General features: G+C 33.3%; 1 protein-coding gene and 1 non-coding gene across 2 annotated transcripts; both read right to left on the bottom strand.

Moving 5' to 3' along the window:
- Window positions 1-8353: 8353 nt before the first annotated feature.
- On the bottom strand, window positions 8354-11552 carry LOC130817738 (phospholipase A1 PLIP1, chloroplastic). Its single transcript, XM_057683597.1, has 5 exons — window positions 10903-11552; window positions 10150-10617; window positions 9968-10027; window positions 9462-9875; window positions 8354-8919 (listed from the first exon to the last, which is right to left on the bottom strand). The coding sequence occupies exons 1-5, from the start codon at window positions 11500-11502 to the stop codon at window positions 8533-8535; spliced, it is 1929 nt and encodes a 642-aa protein (XP_057539580.1). The 5' UTR covers window positions 11503-11552; the 3' UTR covers window positions 8354-8532.
- A 9312-nt stretch (window positions 11553-20864) lies between these two features.
- LOC130819592 (U5 spliceosomal RNA) lies at window positions 20865-20980 on the bottom strand. The gene has a single exon (XR_009044632.1). It is a non-coding gene; the product is annotated as a U5 spliceosomal RNA (small nuclear RNA).
- Window positions 20981-24313: the final 3333 nt, after the last annotated feature.

Here is a 24313-nt window from a genome sequence, read left to right as displayed (position 1 = left end):
GATTATATTTTATTTTCTTAAATCATTTTCAAACTTAATCGTCTTACGGGATGGAGTTGGAATTACTCAATTTTTCTGATTTTGGGAGTTTTTCCCTTGTTTTTCTTGCATTCTTATGTTGCAGGTTATTGATTGCATGGGAATCGCGGAGTGAGGATCATTTAGAAATATAGCTTTTACTAGAGTCGTATTTCAGTTTAAATTTTACCTTAAGTTGTTTAAATTTTATATGGACATAGATTGCGTTTCAGTCTTCTCTTATGTTGTAAACCCTCTTTTGGATTTAAAGTTATTAAGTTATTTCTTAGTTGTTAAGCCTTACATCTATTTTATTAGAAATAGATGTGGCGGTAACACTCCCATGAGTAGGTTTTGGTTCATGTTTTCATTAAAGGTGTTTTCAAAAGTTCGACCTATTCTGAGGGTGTTACATTTTGTGCCATTACTTTCTGTTGTAAGGCATAAGAATTCTTTCTCATTTATGGTTTTAGTTTCCATATGGTAACCATTATGGCGTATTGCCTTAAAACTGATAAGATTTCTTCGAGATTTACTCAAATATAGTGCATCATTTATTACTAATTTTGTCTCCATAGGGAGTATAATGCATGCTTTTCCAGTGCCTTCAATTAATTTTGTTGTTCCTGATATGGTATTAACATTTTCCTGAAGCAATTTTAAGTTTGAAAAATATTCTCGATTTTTCAATATCGTATGTGTTGCTCCACTGTTCAGGAGGCAATGAAATGTTGATCCATTTACTGACATTTCTTTTTCTAAGACAAGAGACGAAAAAAAAACTTATATTATTAATATAAAGTCAGAATATTCAATACAAAAACATAAGTAGAGAAGTACAACTTATCAAATTAAAAAAAAGGAAAACAAGTTAGAGAAGCAAAAAATGCATCTAGTCATCTCAAAAGATGTAATTTTCTTTTTCTTGGGGATTAAGTTTGTGGAGGTTCACATCCTCATTAAAGAAATCTGAGACATCTAAGGTGGGCCCAGATGTACTTGCTTCATTTACAAAATTTGCTTCTGCCCCTTTTCCTTTGTTTTTTTGGGAAGCTCTATATAAATCCACTAAATGTTTGGCAGTACGACAAGTTCGCCCCCAATGTCCAGTCATGCCACATCTATTACATGTGCTTTTGTGTTTCTGGACTTGTTTAAAATTATCATTTCAGGGGGCAAATATATTTCTTTCATAAATGTGGCTACGTTCGCGGCCACGACCAAGTCCGTGACCACGGCCATAGAAATTTCCTTGTTTAAAGTATTCATGCCGCTCTTTTCGTGATATTTTCCACGACCTCTGCCTCTTATGAAATAGTTCCCACGACGTCGAGGGCGCACATTCCTCTAGTAATTAATGTATTAGAGCCTATGCATTCTAGGATGAACACATTGCTTGCATTCAATTTGTTTGACAATTGTATGAAGTCTCTAACGTGTACTGGATTGTTCTTTGGAACCTGCTACGTGTTGTCACACGACGATTAGTAGGTTGATTTCAGGTGGGGACTGGAGTGAGAACTCGACTTAGAACCCGTAATCATCAAGGCTATGTTTCTTTTTTGTAATAAGATTATGAGTAGAAATAACTCCGAATTATGTAACAAGAGATTGTGTTGGTTTCTTTTTGCTTTCGTCCATTTTCTTTAGTTTATCTAGAGGCCATTAGGCTCTCGAGTTGTACGTAAGAACTTCCGCTGACTTATTTCTTTCGCTTTGGCACTGTTTTTTGCTTTAATTATATTTCTTTATCGAAGGAACGTTGAAGATCCTAGAGGAGACTTTTCTCTAGAGTCCGAAGAGTGAACCGAAATTCGTATTTTCATATGAATTTCCCAGGATAAAGACCTGAAACTGTTGAAGTTAAAGGAACAGGCTCGGGAAGGAAAAGCAGAGGGATTCTTTGTTCATGAAGATGGAAGCTTGAGGTTCAATGGTCGCTGGTGTTTGTCAACAGGAGAAGAATCTTTGAAGGAACGTATCTTGGATGAGGCGCATTGTACAAAATTTTCAATCCATCCGGACGGTGACAAGATGTATCAAGATCTTAAGTTAATGTTTTGGTGGTCTGGGATGAAGAAAGATATTGTAGAATATGTCTCGCGTCGTTTGACCTGTCAAAAGGTTAAAAGTGAGCATAAAAGACCAGGAGGTTTACTACAACCTTTGGAGATACCGGTGTGGAAGTGGGATGATATCTCTATGGATTTTGTTGTGGGTTTACCCCGAACGAAGGCAGGTAATGATGCATTATGGGTCATAGTTGATCGTTTGACTAAATCAACACGTTTCATTCCTATGAATTGTCGTTGGGAGATGGAACAATTAGCTTGAGCTTACATTAAGTATGTCATGCGATTTCACGGTGCGCCCTATACTATTGTGTCCGATAGAGATACACGGTATCTGTCACAATTTTGGCAAACCTTGCAACAGGCAGTGGGTAGTACGTTGCTTGATAGTACATCATTTCATCTGTAGACGGAACGAATGAATCAGATATTAGAAGATATGTTGCGCGCTATTGCCATGGAATGGCAAGGGTCGTGGGATGAACACTCTCGTCTTATTCTGAGCAACTGGTTCGAATCTTGGACACGAAGGTTCGTAGTACACGACGGAAGGATATATCCATGGTAAAAGTCCTGTGGTCAAATCATGAGCGTGAAGCAGCTACATAGGAAACAGAAGACTCTATGCGGGAAAAGTACCCTCACCTCTTTCAGGTAAGTCACGTTACGGGGACGTAACTTCTTTAAGGGGGGGTAGAGGGCGATAGGAGTTTCGCGCGAGTAAGGTTAAACCACTTTGCCTCATAGTCTTGTCTTTTACGCTAGTGTGTTTTGCGTTTCTCGTTATCGTGCAAGTTACGAGGGCGTAACTTCTTTTAACCCGTATTTTATCGGGTTTTAAAAATAAACTAAATAAATAGATACTGTTAAATTAAATTATTTACATAGATAATTATAAGAAACAAAGTAAGTTAAATTTTAACAGTGATGCGTTTTATCGCATACGTTGTTATCGCGTAGCGTTTCTTTTCTGTTTTAACAAAAAAAAAAGACAATTACTTAATTAATTAATTAATTAATTTAAAAAAAATTATGTTGTGGGAGGTGAAGGGGTGGCCGGTTGGTGCTATCATGGGAGGAGTCTTGTAACTCCTCTCATAATTGAGCATTATGGTACATTAAGTGAATTACCTTCTTGATGGCCTTTTAATCCCATAATCCTTCACATTTCTATCTTTCAAGTGAACAAAAAATTTAGAAAAATCTCCCTCTTTGCTCTCTTGTTTTCGGCACCTCAAAGGAAAAAAAAATTGTTATTCCATCAAATTTTTTGATCAAAGGGGTAAGTTTAGTTGAATTGTTAATTATAGATTTTATATATAAGATTTCTAAGATGAATTATATTTTATGTATGATGATATCCTATGACTTTTAGTAGATTTGCATATTTTTCTTTATATAATCTTCTCTAATAATCCTTTAATAAACTTTAATTTGTTAAAAAGGATTAAGTTGTTTCTTAAAAAAAAAAAAAAAAAAAAAAAAAAAAAAAAAAAAAAAAAAACTTCTTTATCATTATTCTTTAACAAAGTTTAAATTTGTTACAAGAATTAGGAATTAAGTTTATATTGATATTTAAATAAATTTCTTTTATGGTCTACATTCCTCTAACTAAATTACAATTTGTTAGAAGAAATTTAAATGGAATGGATCAAGTAATATAGTCATCCAAGAATTTATAAATCCTTTAGCAAAATTTGACCATACTGTTTATGTGGTTGTGCAAGTAGTGTAGTTTCATTTCTAATCGAGGCATTGTAAATCATATAAGGAATAGACATCTCAAATGGTTTGAAAGAAGTTAACTTGGAAGTTGAGGATTTATGCGTTTATAACCCAAAGGGGTTAACGTTTTGGTTTGGATTATTACAATTATTGTTCCCATGACAGTTTTGGGTCATTACGGTCACCATGGGGGTATGCATACTTTACCTCTGATGACCCGCACAGGACGGGCAACGTCTTAGGTCAGTGGGTGCCTTGGGATTAGCTCTCCCAAGTGTATTCCTCCAAAAAGGATTTTGATTTATACTTGAACGACCCGAACAAGACGGGCTAAGTTACAAATTGGAATTGTCTAGTAATTAATGTATTAGAGCCTATGCATGCTAGGATGAACACATTGCTTGCATTCAATTTGTTTGACAATTGTATGAAGTCTCTAACGTGTACTGGATTATTCTTTGGAACCTGCTACGTGTTGTCACACGACGACTAATAGGTTGATTGCAGGTGGGGACTGGAGTGAGGACTCGACTTAGAACCCGTAATCAAGACTATGTTTCCTTTTTGTAATAAGATTATGAGTAGAAATAACTCCGAATTATGTAACAAGAGATTGTGTTGGTTTCTTTTCGCTTTCGTCCATTTTCTTTAGTTTATCTAGAGGCCATTAGGCTCTTGAGTTTTACGTAAGAACTTCCGCTGACTTGTTTCTTTTCCTTTGGCACTGTTTTCTGCTTTAATTATATTTCTTTATCGACGGAACGTTGACTATCCTAGAGGAGACTTTTCTCTAGAGTCCGAAGAGTGAACCAGAATTCGTATTTTCATATGAATTTCCGAGTCACCTAAACCGGTCCGTTACACAATCGTATTTATCTCATTAAAGGGCATAGACCCTACAGGTCTCCTGTTGTAATTTTTTAATAATAGTTCATTATAATGTTCTGCAACATGAAGTGTTTTCAGCAATTCATGATATTTCTTAAAATGTCTTTCACGATATTATTGTTGTAACAAGATGCTATTTACGTGAAAGGTTGATAATGTTTATTCTATCAATTCTTCATCTGTTATTAGTTGTCCACAATAGACTAATTTTGATTTTATCAGATGAAGGTCTGAATTATAATCACTAATTGATTTGAAATCTTAAAATCTTAACTCTCGCCATTCATCGATGTCCTTTGGAAAAAGTACACTTTTATTATGGTTAAATCTTTCATTTATCTCTTCCCAAAGTAATTTTGGGTCCTCATAATTTGTGTATTCGTGTTTAAGACTGTAGGTTAAATGATGTCTCAAAATTGATGCAGCTTTTGCCTTATCTTCCTCAATCTTTTTAAGATCAACCATTATTTTCTACAATTGAGAAAATGACAAGGTTATTAATGATTTTGTGTATCATTAGAGATATTAAAGCATATTAGTATTATCTCCCCCGATTTAATATCTCAGATATAATAAGCACAATATAATCATAAATAAAAATAAAGTAGATAATATTAATAGATGATAAAACAAAATACAAATTGCTAAAAAATTACAAGATTTATAATTTATTTTTGGATAATCAGGTAGAGCATTAGTGCTACGAGTAATATAATTAAGCCCATAATGATAATGAATGCTTCTAGTATTTTACTTATATTGTCTGCAATTGGATTGAGATGAGAGTTTGAAGATGTATTGTTTGCCATGGATGGTTAAAGGAAGAAAAAGAGGAAGATAGAATTTATGGGTTAAATTTTTATTTATTTATTTTTTTTTTTTGTGTTTCGGACAAGGTATGAGTGGTGTGTGTGTTTGTGACGGGTAGAAGACCCTATTTATAGGGGGTAAAAGTACCATTTTCATAATTGGTTTCCAAGTTTAATAAAAATGTGGGAAATAAATAGAGATTAAATTTTTATTTATTTATTTATTTATTTATCAGTAGGTTGTTGTGGCTGATTAGTAGGTGGTTGTGCTGGTGGATTAGTTGCATTATTGGGACTTGGCATTGGGTTTTCATTTACATGGGTATTATTTGGATTATATCTTCGCAGTTGGTTTGAACCACTACTAGCTAGATTGGTAGTAACAGATATACAATTTTCTTCAAGGACAAAGTATATAACAGTGTTAGTAACACCTTGAATAATAATATTGATACCGTTTGATTGTTGGTCCATATTGTGGCTAAAAAAAATGTGTTATAATGTTTTGAAAAAAAAAATATTACCTTCTTGGATTTTTTTGAGAGCGAAAATAATGGTGTTGATAAGGTGTTAAAAAGTAGGGATAGGATTACAAAATGATGCATAGTATAAGAGATTGATAAACTATTAAACTTATATATCTATCTCTTTTCTATTGTACTGCGTAGTATTACAAAATGATGCACATATATATAGTGCAAGATGCAAGTAGAATACAAGTGAATTACTATTAAAGAGGATAGGATTACACAACTCAATGTATTAAAATGAGTTGTCAAATCAATTGTAACATATTAAAAATTTTGTCTACTTTTTGAATTTTCTCACTTTATGCTAGTAAGTAATAATTTTAATTAAAATCAATTATTGAATAATATAATTGGATGTAGGTTAGTCAATATCAGAACATTTTGTAGTGTGTCATGTTGAATTGAATATTAATGTGGATTAGCATTAGTTAATCAAAATGTTAAAATTTTGTTATCTAAATTAATTAAAGAAAATAGTAAGTCTTGTATAATTAAATTACAAAATTATTATATGAAGATAAAAAAAGGAAATTTGTTAGTAAAAACTAAACTTCTTACACATATTTTTGTTGCCATCGACAATAATTACATATAGTAATATGAAAGATAACTTTTTCGTATATTATATCTTATTAAAATAATATGGAGTAGAAAAAGAAAAGGAAGGGATTATTAAATCCTAATTCTAGTTATCAGCAGATTAACAGATGGTGATGGTCAAAAGTGACCCGACTCGAAAATTCAAACCGAAACCGAAAGTAAATCGACCCGAAAATGTGTTCCTTTTTTTGGTTTTATCGAACCGACAGTACCCGAATCGAAATTGTACCCGAATCGGTTGACAACCGAAAATGGAAAAGCTGAACCCGAGCTGTAACCGATTTTTGTAACCGAGACATAACCGTTAACTGAGATTACCCAAACCTAATAATGACCGACCCGAATCATGCTCGAAACCGAATTCTATCCAGCTAAAACCGACTTAAGCTGAACGAATTTTAGATCGAACTGCTGTAAACTTGAACCAATTTTTAACATAGAAGTATGATAGACTCATATTCAATCATCTTATTTGTTAATCTAATAAAGTGTTAGATATTTTAATAAATTAAATTTTATAAATACATGGTTTCCTATATTTAGAGTTAATAATCAATGGTCAATGTTTATTTAACTACTTTTAATCGAATTAGATGAATATGGATAGAACTTTATAATTTTAATTTCCGGTCAAACAAGTAAAAGTAACAAAGTAATAATGATTACTAATTGATTTGCATTTTAACTATTTTGCTTTAAATAAAGGGAATTTTGTCATCAATTAAAAATTAACTAACAATTTAATTTGATATTGATTCGATCGATAGTAATTAGTAATACGTAGCTGAATTTTGCTTTTAAAAAAAACTCGAACCCGATCTGTACCCGACAAAACCGAACCAATTAGTAATCGATGACAACCCGAGACCGATTGACACTCGACACGAACTTCAACCGACACCGAACTGATGCTAACCTGATAGCTTGAATAACCGATCTCCAACCGAACCGTGACTAACCGACTCGACCGGAGTGTGACCGTTGTAACACACAGCCGAAAAATAACCGATCCGAAATGCAATCGAACCGAATGACACCCGTCCGAAACCGACCCGATCACCCGAATGAACACTTCTAGTGATGGCCCAAAGCCTGCTTAAAAATTCATGATATTAAAAATATTAATTTTTGTAATTAAAATATTTTTTTATGTTATTTTGAATATTAAGATGGATATTAATTTAGATATTAAATTATATCCTTTGGATTTTAGATATTAAATTATTATCTTTTGATATTTAACTTATTATTCCTTTTAGAAAAAACTTAATTTTATTATTTTTTCTACCTTTTAATCTATTATTCTTTATAAGAAAATGCTTCAACTTTATTATTCATATTATTAGTATTTGAAAATTTTAATATTTAATTTCACGATTATGGAACATTATGCTGATTTGTGTGTTTATTTTTATATTACATTTGCTTGACTTGAAATTATTGTAAATAGAAAATATTTTAGTTGTTAATTTTATAAATAAATCTGCCAAAATTGTTGGAAAATGTTGTTAAAGTTTTTTTCCATTTGTTAGTGTTCTTAGAACTCTAAATCCTAAATCCGCCACTAATCGCTGCTATGCTTTGGTTGTAAACTATGTTGATCATGATATCATTCTATCTCAAAATTTTGATAGTTCAAATTCAATCCATCTAGTAAACAAATTAAATATTCGTTTTTGGAACAGAATTCATTTACATGTTGTATGTACAAGAAAGCATTACTTCTAACACTTACAAAGTGTATACATATATCATATATGTGTTTGTCACTCCTTTCTCCCTCTCGATTTCGTTCTTTTTGTGTTTTGTCTTTTATTTGAAGTCGACCCTTCAACAAACCTCAGTTCTAAAATTTACACATGGTTTATACAAGGTAACAACAATAATCGATCAAGCACTAGTCACCACCTCCTTCATGGTTGATGTACCCTCCAAATAAAAGGCCATCAAAGGCCATTTCATATGTCTCTCCTTAGGAACTTTCCGAAAAGCTATATTCATATGTTGCTGCATCACTCCATTCACCGCTTTTATATAGTTTTTCGAGTCGTGATCTCTGTGAATAGTTCCTTCTGAGCCATAAGCTTTACGATCACTTAGAATTTCGAGAGGATGTGGAGTATTCAAGAACGCCCTTAAAGCTGTTGCTACCAAGGCTGGTTCAGTCTTGCTGAACGTATATAGGGCACATCCTTCTGGAAGTAACGGATGCGATGGCGACACTTGTTCGTCTGGTTGAAGAATAAATACTTGGCCCATTGGAGAGTACAATAGTTTCTGTATAGCATGCAAATGCAACTAAGTGAGAATGTGAGATATTGTTTTGTGCTTTGAAACTTTTCTTTTTTTTAGATGATATTTGATTGGTAAAATTAATATAGTTTGCAACTAATGTTACGGGTGTGTTTGGTATCTGGCTTTTTCGTTGCCTTTTGCCTTTTTAGTTGGCCAAACGATTCAAAAAAGGGTTTTAAGTCGGCTAAAAAAGCTAGTTTTTGATCCAAAACCAATAAGTCAAACGGGCAGTAAGTATTTTTTTCATTGACTTTTAGCTTTTTTGCTTGACTCTTTGGTTTTAGTTATTCAAATAGTAAAAAAGTATTTTAAGTCATTTGAAAAACTGACTTTTACGCCAAAACGAAAAACTAAGTAGTTTTTCATTGGCGTTGCCTTTAAACACACTTTGGCGTTAATCTTTAGCAGACGATCATGATACTTTCGGCTGATCAAACCAACCAACAGCCACTCCCAAATATACCCTACATGTCGCTAGGGTGGTTAGCTATTAAACTCCAAAAGATTAAAGGATAAAGACTTACATGTTTGTTTAGACATGGGTGTGATTTGAAAGAGTTGTTCAAGCGCTTGAGAATCTGTTCAACTTGTCTAGGGTAGCTACATGAGAACGCTCTAGGAACAACATCCCGATGCATAATCACGTTCTGGACTACGCTTTTGTTTAATTCTAATTGCTCGATTATTTTTTCACCTCCACAAAACACGAAAGGCGAACCAAATGTAACCACAGGCAGAACGGATGACTTGACAACTCTTCTAGCCATCAGCATCAAATGGACTAGTAATGATAGACTACCCCCTAGTGAATGACCCGTAAATTGAAATTTCGCATCTTCCCCGTAACAATCCAAGTGATTTTGGATTTCGGGCATGAATTGCTCGTATATTCCCTTCGCTGCTTCATAAATTCCCCGATGAACAAGTGCGTCTGTTTCCTGTTTTGTTAAAAGCGTTCTAACGATTATTAAAACATCGCCAATGAATTGTGCTCGTGCTGATAAGCTAGTTAAGTCCAAGTTGTATGTACCTCAAATTTCGTAGGCTCGAAAAACAGATTCGTTTGCCAAGACGCTAATGATTCTGATCCCTGCAAGAATTACCCACAAAATCTCGTATGAAATCATTAGCGATAAGTCGATAACATTTAGTAACTAATACTGATGTCGTGCACTTGTACGATATAATACCAATAAGAAGGCATAGTTTTACCTGGATTACAAAGAAGCGGGTGCTTGTTCTTGGTTCGTCACAAATGAACCACTCACAAGGCGAGGAATGTAGTGATTGGAGCTCTTTTGCTGCCGCTTGCTTCTCTCGCTCCTTGGCAGCGACTACTGATGTCATTGTCGTTGCAGCCATTTGTGCTGCCACCTCCGAGTTACAACCTCTAGCTACCGGACACACTTCATATTGTTTCAGATAAAGGGTATCTCCATATGTACCGGTATGAATTTTGATTTTAGCGCGGTTTTGAACATGACAAGCCGCTGATGCAGCAATTTCATAGGCAACAGTAGAGCTAACTGAGTGTCGTCTATGGGGCAGAATTTCCAAGTCATCTTCTCGTAGTTGAGTTGAGTCGCTCGCTAATTTAGCGTTTAGTGCTATGATTTTCGCTTTCTTCTCCAAAGACGATGTTACGAACTTCAAACCATGGTTTCTCTCTAAGTCTTGAGCCTACATGTCATATTCATGAACAATTTCAGCGAAACAGAAAAAAATGGAACACAAAGTGCACCAGCAGCCTGGTCGCAACTCGCAAGCAAGGTCGCGCGTTGCAATCTTAGCACTATCTCAAACATATATCGTTTTTGTACCCAGTGTTTCTTGCTCATAGAAATAATGATCAGACTGGGGAGAGATGGAAGACTGCAACTCATACCCATAAAAGAGTATGCGGCCAAAGAGTCCCTCAGCTCGAGAAAGACGCCCAGATGTATACTAAAAAATACTAATTCTTACCTTAATTTTTGAAATTGTGTAAGCTTTGTTACAAAGATAAGCCAACTTAGAGAACCTATTGGCATCCGTCCAAGGCACATGAACAAGCAACTTTGAGAATGTTTTCAAATCAAATCTTACTTTATCTTCAATCTCTCCATAGTCAGCTTCACAACCACCCTCACTGCTACAATCATCTTCCCTACAATCGAATTCCTTTTCTTTTCGACCCTTCCATTGTGTTCTTAGCTCTAATAGCCTCTCGACCCAATTCGCTCTTTTCATCTGTTCTCGATCTTCCATTTCATCAATTGCCTTTACACCATCCTTATCCTCGTTCTCATTCTCATTATCACACTCAAAATCGGACAATTGTGGAAGTGTAGAGGTACTAGTGGAAGTAGAAAGTCGGTTAGAGAAAACAGCAAAAGAGCGGTTGTGCATAACCGAAGAAGTGGCTAAAAGTCGAGTTGAGGGTGATAAAAGGTGGTTGTCTGAGTACGATCTTCTCATGGTGGCTTGTTTACACAACTCATCCGCGGAGGATGATCGTCGAAGACTATAATTCTCCCCTAGAATGCCTCTTGCAATGTGGGAAGTCGGTATATTCGAGCATGCCATGGATGCCTACTCAAACTTTAGCCACCTACTCAAACTTTAGCCACCTACTAGAAGAGACATTTTATAAGAATATGGACAAAGTAGATTTCTTTCATAATTACACAACTAATAGTTCCTCTTGTTAGTAGTTGGTTTGTTACAATGATAGGTGCATTAATACTCTTTGGAATTAAGCACATATATAGCATGATAAATTGGGTGTAGTCACGGCCGGTCTCAGATTTGAGAGGCCAGGGGCGAAACATTAATTATAGGCCCCAATCTATTAAATATTAAAGTGTTGTTTTTAAAATATTTTGGATGGACCCGAAGCACAGGCTCCTCTAGCCCCCCTTTATAGGGCTAGCCCCAGGTGTAGTGGGTGTGACGCTTCTACCTCATATCCATACAGACCTAAAATTTTTTATGTCGTCCACTATTGTTGCATGTTAGATTCTCGTATTCACGTCTATCCATTACCCACATAGGTATATTCCTGTAAGTACCACTACACCAATTATCCTATCAGGTATATTCATCACAATTAAATTCAGCGATACTCACCAAAAAGCATTAAAAAGAACCGTCACAACTAAAGAGTGAACTTTAAAAGCCAATTAAAAATTATGAAGGATAAATATCCAAAATAAAGGGGTACAAAAAATTATTAGTATATTATTAGCCTAATTACTTGATTTTAAAATCCAAATTTGAGAAAAAAAAAATCGAGCATTCTCAATTTTTACTCCGCCCCGCATTAGATTGTCACGATTTACGAATAAATGAGGTCGTCCATCACAACCCATTAATTAGATTTTTGATTTGGTAGAGAATAAGACGAATATTGTTTACAGATTCATATTGTTTTGTTGTTCAAAGTTTTTATTATAAGATTGTTATGGCAAATTCATCATGTACATCTATTCTTAATGTTATGTAATTAAGTACTTCAATAAATTTTCATATCCTCAACTTACTTTATACAATTATCCTATGATTTTAAGTTCACATATTACTCTTAATAAAATTATGAGTTGACCTAGTGGTTTTATATTCATATCCTCAGCTACTTAGGGTACCGTTTTATACTTTCGTTGACCTGAGTGTCGAAGCAGATTTTCGTAATACCTTCAGGCCCTCCACAGGTTTTAAGGTCATCAGAGTGATCTTATTGCAAGACGGACAAGAATTGAAAATATATTTTTGCAAACTATTAATTAAATTCATTTTGAATACCCAAACAAAAATTTAAATGATATTTGTATTTGTTGATATTAAATAGTAATAAAATCAAAATAATAACTAATTTATTATGTTAGAATCAAATCACAACCACTCAAAATCAATCTAATTATGTTAAGTTGAAAAATCATAAATTAGTTTAATAATTTAGGTCTTTTTTTTCACTCTTCCTAAAGAATTTGATTCCCACTGCCTACGAAAAAAATTTATTCCATTGCTCGATAGAGATCTAGCATATCCCGAATAAAAAAACTATTTTGACATATTATAATAATAACTATTAACCAAAAGAAGCTCAAAAAAGGTCCTTAATTAAAAGGATGCTCAGCCGTATTCTCAAACATCGTAGACTCCGCCCGTTTTACATTCCCATAATCAATATCCAACTTCTCTTCTTTATGTTCTCTTTTGTTTCTATTCTTTGCAAATATCAACACTAAATTGAAAAAATTGTCGAAAATAATTTAATTTTTTTGGATCATTCAGAATTACGATTTGAAACCTCTTCTACTTAAATGATGCAAAATAAATGAAACAGATGTAGAATTAATTTTAAAAAGTTGTTAAGTATGAACTCTTATTGAACAGTTTACGTTCCAATCATTTTGCATCATTTAGAATTACGATTTGAAAGCTCTTTCAATTAAAATGATACAAAATGAGTAGAACAGACCTAGAATGAAAAAGGGTAGCTAGCAATGTTACCTGGATCTATCTCTTCCTTTGACGTCGTCCTTGAGATGTAAATCAAGATTAAGGATGGATAATCATGGTTGCATGCTTTATGATTAATATGAAGTAGTATTTAATTAACTTTAATTAAGATTTAAGACAATAATTTTTTAGTGGCATTCAGATAATTATAATTAATAATTACAATATGCATTTTTAGAGATCTGAATTTCGAGGTTTGTGCAACTTTTTACCAGAAAAATTGGAATATTTAAAGGCAAAAATAATATGAACTCCAGGTGACCCTTCAAAGAATCCTGTCACGTGTACGATGGCATCTACTCTCCTGTTTTTCTGTCTCGGTCTCAAAGAAATAGCTTTAAATATAAACAGGTAAAAATTAAAAAATGAATAAAAGTGGTAAAAAATAATACTAAATATTTTATAGAAAAGTAAGATAAATATGTACGGATGTGATTAAAGTGTAAGTATGAAAATAAAAAAAAGATACGAAGTTGGATCGTCCAAAAATAGAAATAATACAAGTTCAATTGGAGAAACTAACAAGGAAAAAAACGCTAATTCTTTGGAAAACGGTGAGCAATTCATATCTACTTGACTTGATAGTTTGTCCTTTTTTCTAACAGCTGGTCTTTATTTAGAACTTATCACCAAAATCATGGGTTCGTATAATTATTATTACCATTAACAAGCTAGCATGTCCATTGTTGTCGTAGATTCAAGTTGGAGTTTTGTTGGGAAAATGCCATTTTCAAGGTCCATAAGAAAAGGGTAAACTTGTCATTTGAATACACAACGGTGAATTGAATATTCTTTTTTGTTTGTTAGTGGTATCTAAAATAGTACTTCGTCCCTCTGAATCAAGATTAAAAGAAAGCAATGTGTAATTTTAAAAATTATGATATTTTTCAAAAAAATTTTGTATCTTTAAATAGTTAACTTATACTATGTAATTTAATATTGAGGCTCCTATTTTCTTGAAGCTCTATACGATCGAACATGTTGAATATCTTCAAAACCTACCTTATTATTTGGTAAGAAATAAAGAGATCGAGAAATTGATTGTGGATGAAATAAAAAGAAAATATGTATATGATAAAAAAGGTGGTGACCATTGTCAAAAAATCAAAATGATCTAAGATGGGAATTGGGTTGAACGGACCAAAGTTGCGGATAATGCTAAATGAGTGGGATCAAGGAAACAAATCTCGAAGAAATCATCGAGAGATTAATTGTATAGATGAAGTTAAGAGAAAGTATGCATGAGATTAAAAGAAATTGATGATCCAAAAATAAAACGATGTCAGGTTAAACGGGCCAAAATTACAAGTGATGCTAAATGAGCTATACCGAGCAAGTAAATGTTTAGGTGAGGGTAAAATAGGAAAAGTAGAAAAGAAATAAAAGAAGCCAAATGTGCGGTTGCATGAAATATAAGTGAGTGCATGTCTCAGCTGTGGTTACTCTTTTGCATCTTTGTTTGCCCCTCCATTCAATTCAAACCGTGAACTGACCAGCTGACAAGTGTGTACTTTAGCTTGTTCCGTCTAAACGGTTAATTGTGCAGGTTTAAATTAAGACATGTTTAAATTAAGACGTTAGAGCATTTTAGTTCGATCAATTTAACTAAAAACTTAATCTTATGGTTAAGACCACTCCTTTATACGAAAGGTCTTAAGGCTAGAAGTGTGCATGTAGCATATATCCTCCTTAAACATAACGTTAAAAATTTTACTTTAAATGAGGGCTAGTTAAGAGTCAAACATGTGACCTCTTGTTACACTAGCTTCTAATACTATTATTACCATATTAAGAAATCAATTCAACCATAAGCTTAAGTTTATGATTGAGGCCTCACCATATATTATATACTCTAACAATTATTTCTAATTTTTAATTTGGCCGAATTTTGGATCAACTTAACGGGACAAGATTTTGAAATATATTTCCTTATCATTATAAAAGATTTTGAAATATATTTCCTTATCATTATAACTTTATGAATAAGTATTATTTTATGATAAAAATTAGGAAAATTTATTTAGAATAATCTAAATTTTTCATGATTTTTCTTAATAATCTCACCTATTGATTAATTTTAGGAGGCTCCTAAACTTTGAGACTAAAGTAAAAGCAATATAAAATAATAATTTTGAGACTAAAGTAAAAGCAATATAAATTAATGTCAATTAATATTTGATGCTCCTAAACTTTAGGAGGTCATATACACTCAGACACTATGATACCTCGAATTTAGCTTTGAAAAATGATTGATAGACTACTCATATCAATAAGGTGCATCTTCTTTTCATGGGAGATTATTTCCTAAGAACTCCACAGTTAAGCGTGCTTGGTGAGGAGTAATCTTAGAATGGGTGACATCTTGGGATGTTTTTCCGGGGCATACGAGTGAGGCCAAAGTGCGCTGGAAAGACTTGTGTTGGTCTGTGGGGCAGTCTACAGTCTCCATGAGTAGTCACCAGCGGTCCGAGGGTCGGGGTGTTACAAAGAGTCTCAGAGCGACCCTACGACCGTGGATGATTGTGTATTCAGTGCACCTAGAAGGGGAAAAGATCCTGAAACTACGACCCAACGAGGACGTTGTATTCCTAAGTGGGGGTAAGTGTGATACCCCAGATTTAGCTTTGAAAAATGATTAATAGACTAATCATATCAATAAGGTGTACCTTCTTTTCATAGTAGACCATTTGGTAAGAACAGTAATCTTAGGATGGGTGACCTCATGGAATGTTTTCCTAGGCGCGCACAAGTGAAGCCAAAGTGCGCTGGAAAGAATTGTGTTGGTCTGTGGGGCCAGTCTATTGTCTCCATGAGTAGTCACCAGCGGTTCGAGGGACAGGGGTGTTACAGACACCTTGTACATGCTTAAAACCACCATCGAGATCGAGTAAAAAATAAATAAGTTTACTTATATAAATCGTCAAGAATCTATGGTCTTGGATTTTTTGAAAAATAGGTAAGATTGTCAATAAACATACGAAAAATTACCAAGAATAATACATCCTTTTGCTTATTTTCTCATAGTAATATCAACCTTTGATTAACCATAAATAATACCAACTTTTGAGGGTGTTTCCCTATAATATATACCAAACATGTTAAAAATCAAACTATAGGAGATTATATGGCAAAAAAATTGCTTCTATGCATTGCATACGTGGGGAATGATTGAGAGTGTTGAAGTGTGCAATAATCTTATTATTTTGACTTTACTTGTAGTATATTTTCATTCGGGTTGTTTATGTTATGAGTTTGAAGCACATGTCCTCCTTTTTGTATAAGTTATCTCCGTTGCGTTGTTTTTGTGGTTTGTATGATTTAAATAGTTATCGTTCTTTTTCTTTTTTCAAACTCAAGTGTTTACTTTGGAACCACGATCCATACTTAGCATGTCAATAGAAGATTAGGCGATGAACATTCCACTGTGATATTTTGTTACATGGCAGATGTTGCCTCTTCTTGATTATGTTTTAGTGTGTGTTTATTTTCTTTTGGTGCGTCCAATTTCAAGGTAGATGCTGCTGAAATTTTTTGGATGGACCCGAAGCACAGGCTCCTTTAGCCCCCTTTATAGGGCTAGCCCCAGGTGTAGTGGGTGTGACGCTTCTACCTCATTTCCATACAGACCTAAAATTTTTTATGTCGTCCACTATTGTTGCATGTTAGATTCTCGTATTCACGTCTATCCATTACCCACATAGGTATAAACCTGTAAGTACCACTACACCAATTATCCTACTAGGTATATTCATCACAATTAAATTCGGCGATACCCACCAAAAAGCATTAAAAAGAACCATCACAACTAAAGAGTGAACTTTAAAAGCCAATTAAAAATTATGAAGGATAAATATCCAAAATAAAGGGGTATAAAAAATTATTAGTATATTATTAGCCTAATTACTTGATTTTAAAATCCAAATTTGAGAAAAAAAAAATGAAGCATTCTCAATTTTTACTCCGCCCTGCATTAGATTGCCACGTTTTACGAATAAATGAGGTCGTCGATCACAACCCATTAATTAGATTTTTGATTTGGTAGAGAATAAGACGAATATTGTTTACAGATTCATATTGTTTTGTTGTTCAAAGTTTTTATTATAAGATTGTTATGGCAAATTCATCATGTACATCTATTCTTAATGTTATGTAATTAAGTACTTCAATAAATTTTCATATCCTCAACTTACTTTATACAATTATCCTATGATTTTAAGTTCACATATTACTCTTAATAAAATTATGAGTTGATCTAGTGGTTTTATATTCATATCCTCAGCTACCTAGGTTGCCGTTTTATACTTTCGTGACCTGAGTGTCGGAGCAGATTTTCGTAATACCTTCAGGCCCTCCACATGTTTTAAGGTCATCGGAGTGATCTTATTGCAAGACGGACAAGAATTGAAAATATATTTTTGCAAACTATTAATTAAATTTATTTTGAATACCCAAACAAAAATTTAAATGATATTTGTATTTTTTGATATTTAATAGTAATAAAATCAAAATAATAACTAATTTATTATGTTGAATCAAATCTCAACCACTTAAAATCAATCCAATTATGATAAGTTGAAAAATCATAAATTAGTTTAATAATTTAGGTCTTTTTTTTCACTCATCCTAAAGAATTTGATTCCCACCGCCTACGAAAAAAATTTATTCCATTGCTCGATAGAGATCTAGCATATCCCGAATAAAAAAACTATTTTGACATATTATAATAATAACTATTAACCAAAAGAAGCTCAAAAAAGGTCCTTAATTAAAAGGATGCTCAGCCGTATTCTCAAACATCGTAGACTCCGCCCGTTTTACATTCCCATAATAAATATCCAACTTCTCTTCTTTATGTTCTCTTTTGTTTCTATTCTTTGCAAATATCAACACTAAATTGAAAAAATTGTCGAAAATAATTTAATTTTTTTGGATCATTCAGAATTACGATTTGAAACCTCTTCTACTTAAATGATGCAAAATAAATGGAACAGATGTAGAATTATTTTTAAAAAGTTGTTAAGTATGAACTCTTATTGAACAATTTACGTTTCAATCATTTTGCATCATTTAGAATTACGATTTGAAAGCTTTTTCAATTAAAATGATACAAAATGAGTAGAACAGACCTAGAATGAAAAAGGGTAGCTAGCAATGTTACCTGGATCTATCTCTTCCTTTGACGTCGTCCTTGAGATGTAAATCAAGATTAAGGATGGATAATCATGGTTGCATGCTTTATGATTAATATGAAGTAGTATTTAATTAACTTTAATTAAGATTTAAGACAATAATTTATTTGTGGCATTCAGATAATTATAATTAATAATTACAATATGCATTTTTAGAGATCTGAATTTCGAGGTTTGTGCAACTTTTTACCAGAAAAATTGGAATATTTAAAGGCAAAAATAATATGAACTCCAGGTGACCCTTCAAAGAATCCTATCACGTGTACGATGGCATCTACTCTCCTGTTTGTCTGTCTCGGTCTCAAAGAAATAGCTTTAAATATAAACAGGTAAAAATTAAAGAAATGAATAAAAGTGGTAAAAATTAATACTAAATATTTTATAGAAAAGTAAGATAAATATGTACGGATGTGATTAAAGTGTAAGTATGAAAATAAAAAAAAGATAAGAAGTTGGGTCGTCCAAAAATAGAAATAATACAAGTTTAATTCGAGAGACTAACAAGGAAAATAAAGCTAATTCTTTGGAAAACGATGAGCAATTCATATCTACTTGACTTGATAGTTTGTCCTTTTTTTTAACAGCTGGTCTTTATTTAGAATTTATCACCAAATCACATATTATATAATGTTTTTATTTTTTACTTTTTTTCTTAATATACACTTTAAAATATATTATTATTATTATTATTATTATTATTATTATTATTATTGTTTTCATATTATGAACGTGGACTCAAAATTCATTTTTAAGCTTTGTAATTAGCCATATTTTGAAACAATTAAGGGCAATACAAAATTAGAAATTAGTTGTGTGCAACAATAATCCAACTAATTATTGTACCAAGCTTAGGTGCATGATGAAATGAATGAAGATTCTAAAAGTAAGCCAAAATCATGGGTTCGTATAATTATTATTACCATTAACAAGCTAGCATGAAAACTTCATTGACTCTCCATTGTTGTAGTACATACAAGTTGGAGTTTTTTTTGGGAAAATGCCATTTTCAAGGTCCATAAGAAAAGGGTAAAATTGTCATTTGAATACACAACGGTGAATTGAATATTCTTTTTTGTTTGTTGGTGGTATCTAAAATAGTACTCCGTCCCTTTGAATCAAGATTAAAAGAAGGCAATGCGTAATTTTAAAAATTATGATATTTTTTAAATTAATTTTGTATCTTTAAATTGTTAACTTATATTATGTAATTTAATATTGATGCTCCTATTTTCTGAAGCCTTATACGATCGAACATGTTGAACATCTTCAAAACCTACCTTATTATTTGGAAAGAAACAAAGAGATCGAGAAATTGATTGTGGATGAAATAAAAAGAAAAATACGTATATCATAAAAAAGGTGGTGATCATTGTCAAAAAATCAAAATGATCGAAGATGGGAATTGGGTTGAACGGACCAAAATTGCAGATAATGCTAAATGAGTGGGATCAAGAAAACAAATCTCGAAGAGATCATCGAGAAATTAATTGTATGGATGAAGTTAAGAGAAAGTATGCATGAGATTAAAAGAAATTGATGATCCAAAAATAAAACAATGTCAGGTTAAACCGGCCAAAATTACAAGTGATGCTAAATGAGCGATACCGAGCAAGTAGAGGTGTTCATTCGGTTGATCGGGTCGGTTTCGGACGGGTGTTATTCGGTTCGGTTGCATTTCGGATCGGTTATTTTTCGGCTGTGTGTTACAACGGGTCACACTCGGGTCGAGTCGGTTAGTCACGGTTCGGTTAGAGATCGGTTATTCAATCTATCGAGTTAGCATCAGTTCGGTGTCGGTTGAAGTTCGTGTCGAGTGTCAATCGGTCTCGGATTGTCATCGATTACTAATTGGTTCGGTTTTTTCGGGTACAGATCGGGTTCGAGCTTTAGTTTTCGAGTAGTTATCGGTTACGGATAACTATTGATCGGGTCAATATCGAAATAAGTTAATAGTCAGGTTTTTAATGATGTATGCTCATTTACTTACAAAAAATAATTACCGATTGTTTTATCAGATATAGCAGATAGGGGTGTCAAACAGGTCGGGTTGGGTCATTTTCAGGTTCGGATCATATATAAATGGATCAATAAACCCTTAACCTGAACCTGACCCATTTAATTAATGGGTCAAAAATTGAAACCCCGACCTGATCTGTAGCAAATCGGATCAACCTTCTAATGACCCATTTATACTTTTTTTTTAGGTCATTAAATTCATTTCAGGTCATTTGACCCATTTAACCTTAATTAAAGGCTTCCTCCAAAAATAAACGTATGCCACTTAATGCAGCGAGTACACGGTATTCTTTAGTAAAAGGCGAAAGAATAGTTCGCTTTGTGCTCACGGCGTGGCTGCGTAAGTTGGTATGAGATCTGTGGAAGTGATTTAAAGGATTTTTCTTTTATTAGTATCTTTCATAGCCGATGTGGGACAACTTCCTTTGTTATTGAAAGTCATCTTCAGCTGACAAATCCCTTAGCCGATGTGGGACAACTTTCTTTCTTATTGAAAGTCATCTTCAGCTGACAAATCCCTCAATACATGGTAATTGGTATTATCTTAGTTTTACGAAATATTTGGCAAATGTTGATCCGTCTTAAATTTAAGGAAAATTTACCCAGAATAATCCAACCTATTCACGATTTTCCTACAATAATCCCAACTATCGATTAACCATGAATAATCCGAACTTAGGAGGGTCTTTGCCTTGGGTACACCCGGGTGACCTGCTACCTATTGTAGCAAGTCATTTTGAATATAAAAAAAAAGATAAATATTTAAAAAAATGGAAAATTTACCCAGAATAATCCAACCTATTTACGATTTTCCTACAATAATCCCAACTATTGACTAAATGCCAGAAAATTACCTGTTGCACCGGTAAAAACAAGAGCAACAACAGCAAAGGTTAAGTGAGTCAATAGTTGGGATTATTCATGGTTAATCGATAGTTGGGATTATTGTAGGAAAATCGTGAATAGGTTGGATTATTCTGGGTAAATTTTCCTAAATTTAATAAATGGGTTAAACAAGTTTTTTTCGGGTTTAAATATTCAACCTGAACCTAACCCATTTAATAAACAGATCAGGTCGGGTTGACCCATTTAATTAATTGGGTCAAAAATCTAAACTCAAACCCACTAATTTTGAGTCGGTTTCAGATCAGGTTAGCAGGTCGGGTTGGCTTTTGCCAGCCCTAATAGGCAGATCAGTTTATTTCAATTAGTTTATATATATATATATATATATATATATATATATATATATATATATATATATATATATATATATATATATATATATATATATATATATATACTGTATGCAATCTCTTCTGTATAGAACTTGTGTTCTTCCTTTTTTCGTATTATTAGAAAACTGAAATTGGACTTAATTTGCTAAAATTAGGTGAAAATTTGATTCGGATTTATAACAGTTCGATTTACAATCGGTTCGGGTTTGTATCAGTTCGGGTTAAAAACAGTTCGATTAATAATCGATCGGGTTTGTATCAGTTCGGGTTAAAAACAGTTTGATCTTAATCGGTTTTAGTCAGGTTACATTCGGTTACGTGCATAATTCGGGTCGGATTTGACTCGGGTCGATCACTGTTCAGTTCGGGTAACATCGGTTAAGATTTATATGTCGGTTATAAAATTCGGTTGCAGTTCGAGTTCGATTTTGCCATTTTCGGTTATCAAACGGTTCGAGTGAAGTATCGGTTCGGGTAATTGCGGTTCGGTAAACCTAAAAAACTTACATTTTTCGGGTCGGATAATTTTCGATTCCGGGTCGGATTTTCGGATCGGGTTTGTTTTGAACAGCTCTACGAGCAAGTAAATGTTTAGGTGAGGGTAAAATAGGAAAAGTAGAAAAGAAATAGAAGAAGCCAAATGTGCGGTTGCATGAAATATAAGTGAGTGCATGTCTCAGCTGTGGTTACTCTTTTGCATCTTTGTTTGCCCCTCCATTCAATTCAAACCGTGAACTGACCAGCTGACAAGTGTGTACTTTAGCTTGTTCCGTCTAAACGGTTAATTGTGCAGGTTTAAATTAAGACATGTTTAAATTAAGACGTTAGAGCATTTTAGTTCGATCAATTTAACTAAAAACTTAATCTTATGGTTAAGACCACTCCTTTATACGAAAGGTCTTAAGGCTAGAAGTGTGCATGTAGCATATATCCTCCTTAAACATAACGTTAAAAATTTTACTTTAAATGAGGGCTAGTTAAGAGTCAAACATGTGACCTCTTGTTACACTAGCTTCTAATACTATTATTACCATATTAAGAAATCAATTCAACCATAAGCTTAAGTTTATGATTGAGGCCTCACCATATATTATATACTCTAACAATTATTTCTAATTTTTAATTTGGCCGAATTTTGGATCAACTTAACGGGACAAGATTTTGAAATATATTTCCTTATCATTATAAAAGATTTTGAAATATATTTCCTTATCATTATAACTTTATGAATAAGTATTATTTTATGATAAAAATTAGGAAAATTTATTTAGAATAATCTAAATTTTTCATGATTTTTCTTAATAATCTCACCTATTGATTAATTTTAGGAGGCTCCTAAACTTTGAGACTAAAGTAAAAGCAATATAAAATAATAATTTTGAGACTAAAGTAAAAGCAATATAAATTAATGTCAATTAATATTTGATGCTCCTAAACTTTAGGAGGTCATATACACTCAGACACTATGATACCTCGAATTTAGCTTTGAAAAATGATTGATAGACTACTCATATCAATAAGGTGCATCTTCTTTTCATGGGAGATTATTTCCTAAGAACTCCACAGTTAAGCGTGCTTGGTGAGGAGTAATCTTAGAATGGGTGACATCTTGGGATGTTTTTCCGGGGCATACGAGTGAGGCCAAAGTGCGCTGGAAAGACTTGTGTTGGTCTGTGGGGCAGTCTACAGTCTCCATGAGTAGTCACCAGCGGTCCGAGGGTCGGGGTGTTACAAAGAGTCTCAGAGCGACCCTACGACCGTGGATGATTGTGTATTCAGTGCACCTAGAAGGGGAAAAGATCCTGAAACTACGACCCAACGAGGACGTTGTATTCCTAAGTGGGGGTAAGTGTGATACCCCAGATTTAGCTTTGAAAAATGATTAATAGACTAATCATATCAATAAGGTGTACCTTCTTTTCATAGTAGACCATTTGGTAAGAACAGTAATCTTAGGATGGGTGACCTCATGGAATGTTTTCCTAGGCGCGCACAAGTGAAGCCAAAGTGCGCTGGAAAGAATTGTGTTGGTCTGTGGGGCCAGTCTATTGTCTCCATGAGTAGTCACCAGCGGTTCGAGGGACAGGGGTGTTACAGACACCTTGTACATGCTTAAAACCACCATCGAGATCGAGTAAAAAATAAATAAGTTTACTTATATAAATCGTCAAGAATCTATGGTCTTGGATTTTTTGAAAAATAGGTAAGATTGTCAATAAACATACGAAAAATTACCAAGAATAATACATCCTTTTGCTTATTTTCTCATAGTAATATCAACCTTTGATTAACCATAAATAATACCAACTTTTGAGGGTGTTTCCCTATAATATATACCAAACATGTTAAAAATCAAACTATAGGAGATTATATGGCAAAAAAATTGCTTCTATGCATTGCATACGTGGGGAATGATTGAGAGTGTTGAAGTGT

Source organism: Amaranthus tricolor, chromosome 7, assembly GCF_026212465.1.
Source record: "Amaranthus tricolor cultivar Red isolate AtriRed21 chromosome 7, ASM2621246v1, whole genome shotgun sequence".
NCBI lineage: Eukaryota > Viridiplantae > Streptophyta > Magnoliopsida > Caryophyllales > Amaranthaceae > Amaranthus > Amaranthus tricolor.
This window is presented reverse-complemented; position numbering and strand designations above follow the sequence as displayed.

Coding starts and splice junctions, on each gene's coding strand:
- LOC130817738 (XM_057683597.1), bottom strand. CDS start 11,502: ATGGCATGCTCGAATATACCGACTTCCCACATTGCAAGAGGCATTCTA. Junction 9,876..9,967: donor TCGAGCCTACGAAATTTGAG/GTACATACAACT, acceptor TTAACAAAACAG/GAAACAGACGCACTTGTTCA. Junction 8,920..9,461: donor ACCCATGTCTAAACAAACAT/GTAAGTCTTTAT, acceptor CATGCTATACAG/AAACTATTGTACTCTCCAAT.